Below are 8,536 nucleotides of genomic sequence, written 5' to 3'. Positions count from 1 at the left end.
TAAATGATGAAATGCTACTTGATTTATCCCCTGAAGTTCCCATGTTCTATTCTAGTTTAAAGGCATAGTATAGTTGTGTTTATTTGAACAATACAATCATCTCTAAATAACTGAACTGTTAGACTTCTCTTAGAACTATATGAATGTCCTGCTAATAATGTTAGTTTAGTATAGTTAATTTCAGTCCTGATTATCAGGTCATGTTTGAACTTAAGTTTAGAATAGGTTCCTGTTTAGAAATTGAGTCCGGAAGTGGCATGAGCATTCCTATTAATGTAGAATCAGCATCTCCGTTAGCTTAAAACAGCTGGTTATTTTAATTTGTTCATTATGTACATGTTGAAACGTGAAATCCAAAATAGTTAGGTTACAACATTTACATTGTATTCCATATTAGCTTGAGGATTCATGAATTGCTTAAACTGCTGTCAAAATTCCAGATTAAGTAGTGTTAATTCGTCAAATATACAAACAGGCTGAATAATGTGAGTGAGATTTGGAGTTAAGGTCAACACCCTTTGATTTGAATAAATTCATGTCTCTCTTTTGTGTATAAAAGTATTAGGTGCAGCGGATTCAAAATCAGTACCCTTAAAGATTCAAAAACAATCAGTAGTGGGTTTGGGCTCATTCATGAGCCCAGTATGACAGCTTTACATTAAAATAAGATTTGGGCCCGACCACATACTAACGAGCCCAAATATTAGTAGCCTATGGCCCAACGCTGGACAGCTTTTATAAAAGCTGACAAATTTCTCATTATTTTGGGCTAGTTTTCGAAGCCCAATGTACTGAACGCCTAATTCATACTTAAAGTTATTGGTTTACTTTTATGATACAAAGCTTGGGCCTTTCAAGTTAAGTAGCAAATTCGAATTGAGGGGTCGTCAATAATGGAGATCCTCTTGTTTGAGTTTGGACTTGATCTTGAGGCCCGAGTTTTCTTGAATGCCTTTAATAGTAATTACTTCATAGTGCTAATTAATTAAGTGTTTGTTTAGAGACAATCATTAATAGAAAAATAATAGTCCATTTTAGGATATCCTTAAAATAATTTGAGGTGTGCCGCGCCAAATGAAATCATAAAATTGCGTGACCCTCTTTCCTTACTTCATTAAGAATATTTAGAACTCGGGACGTGCTATTTAGCGAATTTTCATGGCCTCCCGCAAAGTTAATAACACGTTAGTCGCTTTAGGCGCGTTCTTTAATAATTTTACCTTCTTAAAAGTCGGGTGTGCATTTCATATGGCCCAAATCCAAATCCCAAAACGTTGAATAAAATATGTCGAGGATCCGGGTGCATTTCATGTGACGTGATCCAAAAGCATGTTTTAAACGACGTTCAATTTCCTAAAAATTTTATTATTAATTAAAAACGGTAAATAATTCTAAAATTGCACTATAGGATGGTATGTATAAAAATCAGATTTTTAGCCAATTATAATAGTTTAAGCGACCGTGCTAGAACCACGGGATCCGGGGGTGCCTAACACCTTCCCTCGGGTCAACAGAATTCCTTATTCAGAATTTCTGGTTCGCAGACTCCACTCGGGAAGTCGAAATTTCCTCGATTTAGGATTCAAGATAAACCGGTGACTTGGGACACCAAAAGCCAAAGCTATCCCAAGTGGCGACTCTAATCAAATAAATAATCCCATTTCGAATAATGTCACTTTAAATGGAAAAACTCCCTTATACACTATCCTTCAGGGTAGGTGTATAAAAAAGGAGGTGTGACATTAGACATGAGATGTTTGTATGAATCCTGTCGTTATATTTGTAGTTTCATGGATATTGTACTTTTTTGGATCTATTAAATCCCCTACATTCACTTCTTTCATCTCACAGCAGCTGCTGCTAATAGGCTCATCCAAACGTGAAATGGTGAAAACTCTTTATTTCCTATTCGTTTTTCATTTTGGATTTCTAGAAGATAGTGCTTAACATTTTTTCCTTCTAATTTTGTTCAAATCCATGGGTAAGAATGATGAGATCTTAGCATACGTGCAAACGCAGCATCGCAAAGGTGCAGTGAGCGGCACTTTCCATACGAGATTTCTGATTTCCCCCTTCTATTATTTTCTTCTTCTTTCATACTGATATCAGTGTTTTTAACATTCTATTTTGGTATAACTTTTCATGAATATTTCAATTAATCGAGTGTTAATAGTAAACTGGTATGTTAAGGAGACACAATGAAGGAATTAAAAATATATTAAGCTCTTTCCTGCTAATTTGGAGTTGACAGTAAAGTAATCAGTGATGGGTTTTGGATGAAGCTGTAGAGGTTTAAAAAAAAAGGATTAAGAAAAGTAATACTACATAAACGAGGGAAGATGGAGAAGAGAAAAAAAGGTAAAGGGTGTAACTAAATGACTTAATTGAAGGCACTAATAATGGATTGGGAGCTTTTTAAGGTGGAATGTATATATTTTGTAAACAAAACTTGTGTAGGTAGGGTAATTTATTAAACATGAACATTTAGGGTAATAAAGTTCCAATAGTGTATAGGAATGAAAAAATCCCTTGATTTTTTTCTCTTTTTGGACATAGTTGTTCGAGTTGATTAAGAGGAAAAATATGATTTTGTGGCTCTTTACAAACTTATTTTTAGTTTTATGACCCTATATCTTTTTTTTTTATTTTTTTATTTTTACAAATGGGAGATTTATTTTACACGTAAGATATATGTCTTTTACACATAAAAGATCTAAAAAAGTTATTTTCTTAATTTTAAAATTATAAAAGGACATGATGTATAAAGAACACAGAATATGTAAGTTACGTGATACAGAATGATGCTACAATAGTTTGTCATAAATAGCAGAGATATGTAAATATCCGTCAATGCGACAGGGCAATAAGAACAAATTTATGAATTGAATATAAGGCTTTTAAGCCATAGTCAAAAGGGAGAAATTCAAAAACAGCCAGATTTACAAGTGGTCGTTCAAAAATAGCCCAGTGTCAAAAGTAATCGAAATCTAGTCACTTTTCATGTAAAGATAAATCTGAGCGAAAACACTGTTCACAACCCGGAAAATATGCCAATATATTATGCTGGAGTTCCAGCATAAGTATACTTGAACTCCAGCATATTATACTGGAGTTCTAGGATAAGTATGCTGGAACTCCAGCATAATATGACGGAGTTCCAGCATAAGTACACTAAAACTCCAGCATAATATACTGGAGTTCCAGCAAAGTATATCGGTCCAGTATAATATGCTGGAAGTTCATACACAAGTGCTCAAATCTCCAGTATATTATGCTGGAACTTTCCGTGTGTTGGAGTTCCAGCATAATATGCTGGAAATTCATACACAGGTGCACCGAACTCCAGTATATTATGCTGGACCGGTCTCTGTTGCAGCAAAATAATGCCTATTTTTCATTGACTTGATAAACGATGGCTATTTTTGAATGACCAGTCCGAAAATTGGCTAAACTGTGCTATTTTTACTAGTCAAAAGGACGGTGATCCAATTATGATGAGCCACAGGAAAGATTGATCCCAATCCATTTAAATTGAGATTTGAGAGGGTTGAGATTGAGCAGACAGCATGTACTTTGTTTTTTCACAATGGAAACCAAACAAACATAAAACATTATACTACCCCATCTTTTGTATAAACAATTTATAAAGATTATACACAAGCAAATTCTAAGACAATTATTGGTGCAAACATGTCTGCTTTATGCTTTTGGAATCTTTCTTAGGAAAGCTCTGTTTAGGCCAAACACAATGAGTCCTCAAAACGGGATTTTTTAATTTATGAGGGGAGAGAATCCATAGTTTTAGAAGATTTTGTTCCCATACAACATGCCATAGATTTCTGAAAATGGACTCCATAGATCAGCTGCTTAGGAGTTAATGAGTAGAAGTGACACCAGCTAGCCACTCTAAAGGGCTGCTATTTAAGAATTAGCCAATGCGTCCTAAATTTTAGTTATTCAATTTAAAGAGTTGTCCTGAAATTAAGATTTTTAGTTTAAAATTTTATGAAAAAATAAGTACTGGCTAATCTCTAAATAGCATCCTGAGAATGACTATTTCTGCACTCGCCCCTAGGAATTATACAACCAAACCTTCTTTTTCATGATTCGATCCACAGCTCAGACCCAAGATCAAGCATCAAAGCTGGCTCATAACAACGAACCAAACCAGCTTGACAAGTTGATGACATTTCAAGATCAGCTTGCAAAGCTTGTAATATACTGTACATCAGTTGCCTAATCCAGCAACATTAACTGACTTAATTTTCAGTCTCCCTTTGCCGACGCATAAAAGATAAATAACGACAGAAAAAACCAGTCACATTGTTAACAAGATCCATAGACTAGCCATAGTATGTGTAACAATGACTTACATTGCGTTGGGATTATGCTTTACGTTGCCTGAGGATAAGTACCCAAAAAATCTATTGGCCAAATTGATTAGCCAAGACCTCTTAAAGCATTTGAGCATTAAGAATTTGCTAACTTATCAAAATAGATAAGTCATCCATCTACTAATCCAATATACATGGAGATTTCAAAATCATGGGAGACTGCTCCACTTGCAAGTCTCCCCATGTTCTCCCTAATAAAGACCCATTCACAAATCAACTTATATGCCAAAGGTGCCCAAAACAATACCCCGAAACTGCTGGAGCAATCCCAAGCAAAAGTATGCCAAAACATATTTTAAGATCACCCTTTAGTTCTCATGATTGTGATGCTGCCTCTTCCGCCTTCTATGTTAATTTTTGTCTTGCCAACGACAGGCTTCCCAGAAAAAGCTGATGTGGGATAAGAAGGTGGATCTTGATTGCTTTGCTTTGACTTAGATGGTGGTGGAGTGTGTATCTTTTTGTTGATCTCTTTTAATGTCAAATCTCCTTGAACACTGCAGGGTTTGATAAAGCCGAATGGGTACACTACAGAAGATGCACCTTTTTTGGGAGGTTGCATGTATGAATTACTACCTGATCAGTTAAAAATAGGAGCTCAGTTGCAGCAAGATTTCCATGTGCTTTCATGCAATATAACTGAAGCAAAAACTTAAACACTGAAAAGCCCACACTATTGACAATATCATAACAAGGGGATTTTTCACAATGTTATGAATTTTTGGCTATTTGAGTCGCAGAGAATATGATTAAGTGTAACCATGAATAAGTACCCAGTGTAATCATAGATAAAGTACTAACCTTTGAAAATAATGTTTCCACAAGTACGAACAGGACTGCTTTTAACCATAGTTGTCTCACGTTCTGGCGAGGAATTAATAACCTCTGCAACAGATAAGCTGCCATCAATCAAATATTAAACGCGAATAACATGAAAAGGAAGAGAAGCACACCAGCACAACAACAACAACAACAACAACCCAGTATAATCCCACAAGTGGGGTCTGGGGAGGGTAGTGTGTACGCAGACCTCACCCCTACCCTAGGATAGAGAGGTTGTTTCCAATAGACCCTCGGCATCCTTCCCTCCAAGAACTCCCCACCTTGCTCTTGGGGTGACTCGAACTCACAACCTCTTGGTTGGAAGTGGACCAGCACATAATAAAGAATGTAGAAGAGACAGAGACCAGAAAGAAAGAAGAAAGAAAGAAAGAGAACATCCAAGGGAAAGAGAGATTCTCTACCTATTATGTCAGCTTGAACATCAGGTACTCCAGATGTATTCCTGTTAAATAAAGTGCGTTAGAGCATCGGAGCATAATTATAAGTCCTTACAAGCACGGAAGGCTAAGGATTCAATTTACATATCCTCGGAACTAGGCTGCAACTCAGCATCATTAAAGCAATCGGTAAGCCATTCTTCAGAAGACTCATCCAAACCTTCATGAGCCGAAGATGTTGCACCATCTAGAAAAACATATTCCGTCAATAGGAAATTCAAAAGTTTTAAGCAGATATAGGTTTAGAATAATGTTGCACGGATTGACCTGCATATTCGGATAACCAGTCTGAGACCTCGCATATAGCTTCTTCGAAATATGCATCCCTCTCCTGCATTATCCAACTTCCATGTAGGTCACTTTTTAAAAATTGTTTCTATGTCAGATACTTTTTCTGCCTTACCTAGTATCATAAATATGTAATGAAGCAGAATTTAAAAGGTGTATGATTGGTAGTGTGCTTATAGACCAAATTCCACTACTGATCTGTTGGCTTAACAGCACTCTTAACTTGGTTTCACGTGTGAGAAACAGCACATGCTATTAATGCTGAAGTATGATTAGTAGTGTGCTTTGCCAGACATCTCCTCATAGCACAAGGCAAACATGTAATAGTAGTAACCTTTGATTTTAAGCAGGTTAATGGAATCTCTTCGTTTGAACCAGAAACATCCAGGATCTCAGCGTCAAATTGCAGCATTCTGCGTCTTTTTACCGCTTTAGCAGGTTCTCTGCACTGCTCCAATTTCTTGGTTGTAACATCTGGATCAAACCACTTAAATCACGTTAACATGCTTAAACTGTGCTGAGTACTAGAAGATAGAGATAATTGTTATATTTAGATCCTTTACCCTTGACATTGAGTGTCAAGTCACCACAGTCCTTAACTGGAGTGGTCTCATCATCAAACATGTAGGAAAGATCTTCCTTATTTTCAGTTACACCAGTCCATAAACATTCCGATACGTCTGCTTGAGGCTGCAGCCCTGTTTAACACGGATGACTCGACTCAACTATCTTTCTCACTTAAAATTACTAGAGACAGTAGCTAAACTTACCAAAGTTCTCACGGTCTTCAAGAAAAGTTTCCCCACATTGCCAACCCCATATCTCGCCGCTATAGTTTCATCAAAGAAAACAATCAGTCCATTCAATTCTAGACTCGTTTTATAACTAAAATAGATGTTCGGACTACCTCTCAACATGTAAAATGTTTCACTTGAACAGATCTCATTTATGATGATACAAGCATTAGCCTATAAATATATTGATAGGGTCGAGAATTTACATATATACATGTTGATAAAAAAAGTGGGAAACAGAAAAGTCGACACAGAAATGCAGAAAATGCTTGAGACATGATCACCTATAACACATAAAATTCGAGTCACTAGACCAAATTAGAGGTACACAGCGCCATTATTATAAAATACAATACATAGACAGGCAGAACTGCAATAAAATTCAAGGAGAAATGATAAAAGACCACTTGTATCTACCATTAATCACCCAATGGAAACACATTACAAAATAAATGCTAATGGGAACATCAACTAATAAAATAGAGACAATTAATAACGGATATCAGAAATTAATAAGAGAGTGAAACCAGGATTTTAAGTACAGTAAGTGGAACTTAACGAAAATAGGTGGCTTTATTTTGCAAAATCATTATAAACTTCAAACAAACGCATCTTCGTATAAATAAAAGAAAAAAAACAATTTGTGTGTGTGTGTATGTAATTTAACCCGAACTGGTGCCTTCACACTATGCCATTATGATTAAAGTGAAAATACAAAATCCGGCAATTCAATTTCCAGCATTTTCACGACTAACAAAGTTGAACTACAGAACTAAACCATCAATCTAAGTAAACACAAGAGAAACAATAATAAACCCAATATATCATTAAAAAAAAAGCACGAAAATTGAAAAAAAAAATTACAACGACGCACTCAAAAAGAATAAAAAAGAAACTACCTGTTAGTATCGAAATCCATGGGCAGATCAGGCATCACCATTAACCGCTCAACTGTTTTACTCTTAAAAATGGACGGCAGAGAAGATCAACAGAAAAAGGGTAAAGAGAGTAAATGAGAAAATGATGGGTGCTATATTTACTGCTATATTGAAGAACGTGCCCGACCAGGGAGTTGGTCTATACTCTATATTTTAGATAACCACAAAAAAAATAAAAAAATAAAAATAAAATCTCCGTTCCCGTTGGCGTACAGTTTTGAGTGGGTGCGCTATTTTATAGCGATTTATGTAACACTGGTCTTTTGTTAGTCTTCTATGAGTTTCCTCCATTACAGAGAGAGTGAATATAGTGGCCCTCAAAGTCCGTTATTTTTCTGGGACCCACTATTCTCTGTCTCCAACATACTTCCCCATTCTTTCGTTTTGTTTTGCCTGACTTCTTTTAATTAATAATGTGGTCCTTATAAGTTTTAAGGTATTCTTATTCAATTATTCTGCGTATATATTACACTCTCTACTATCCAATTTAAGTAATTTTTGACCTTTTTTTTTTATCCACATTATTTGATTTTTTGAAATATCAAAAAAAGAATTAATATTTTGTTTTCAAAAGTTATCATTGGAGTAAAGAACCTAGGAATATTTGTTGTATTTCCAATGAACAAATTAAGGTTAGTATGGTCAATTATGTTGTTAATTAATGCTAGAAGATGAATTCATTAATATGTGTGAAAAGAACCAAAAAATCACCTTAAGTGAATCGAAGGGAGTAGTACTTTCAGTTGCCGTTTCGTGATAAGGATAAATAATTGTGGGATAAAATTTAGGATTGTATCTATCTCACATTTGGTTATAGTTATTAGCTAATTTCGTGATATATT

At 35.4% G+C, this 8,536-nt stretch overlaps 1 protein-coding gene across 2 annotated transcripts; it reads right to left on the bottom strand.

The window, feature by feature from the left end:
* Positions 1–4,197: 4,197 nt before the first annotated feature.
* On the bottom strand, positions 4,198–7,982 carry LOC109215839 (protein XRI1-like). Of its 2 annotated transcripts, XM_019379953.1 has the most exons (9): positions 7,656–7,981; positions 6,733–6,791; positions 6,526–6,660; positions 6,297–6,436; positions 5,942–6,005; positions 5,759–5,861; positions 5,639–5,679; positions 5,196–5,279; positions 4,198–4,970 (listed from the first exon to the last, which is right to left on the bottom strand). In XM_019379953.1, the coding sequence occupies exons 1-9, from the start codon at positions 7,694–7,696 to the stop codon at positions 4,696–4,698; spliced, it is 942 nt and encodes a 313-aa protein (XP_019235498.1). In that variant the 5' UTR covers positions 7,697–7,981; the 3' UTR covers positions 4,198–4,695. The 2 variants fall into 2 exon arrangements, with proteins under 2 accessions (XP_019235498.1, XP_019235499.1); XM_019379954.1 differs by lacking the exon at positions 6,526–6,660 and having other exon boundaries at positions 7,656–7,982.
* Between the last annotated feature and the right edge of the window lie 554 nt (positions 7,983–8,536).

Source organism: Nicotiana attenuata, unplaced genomic scaffold (genome assembly GCF_001879085.1).
Source record: "Nicotiana attenuata strain UT unplaced genomic scaffold, NIATTr2, whole genome shotgun sequence".
NCBI classification, from domain to species: Eukaryota; Viridiplantae; Streptophyta; class Magnoliopsida; order Solanales; family Solanaceae; genus Nicotiana; species Nicotiana attenuata.
This window is presented reverse-complemented; position numbering and strand designations above follow the sequence as displayed.

Coding starts and splice junctions, on each gene's coding strand:
- LOC109215839 (XM_019379953.1), bottom strand. CDS start 7,696: ATGGTGATGCCTGATCTGCCCATGGATTTCGATACTAACAG. Junction 5,862..5,941: donor CTGGTTATCCGAATATGCAG/GTCAATCCGTGC, acceptor ATGTTTTTCTAG/ATGGTGCAACATCTTCGGCT. Junction 5,280..5,638: donor TGTTCAAGCTGACATAATAG/GTAGAGAATCTC, acceptor TATCTGTTGCAG/AGGTTATTAATTCCTCGCCA.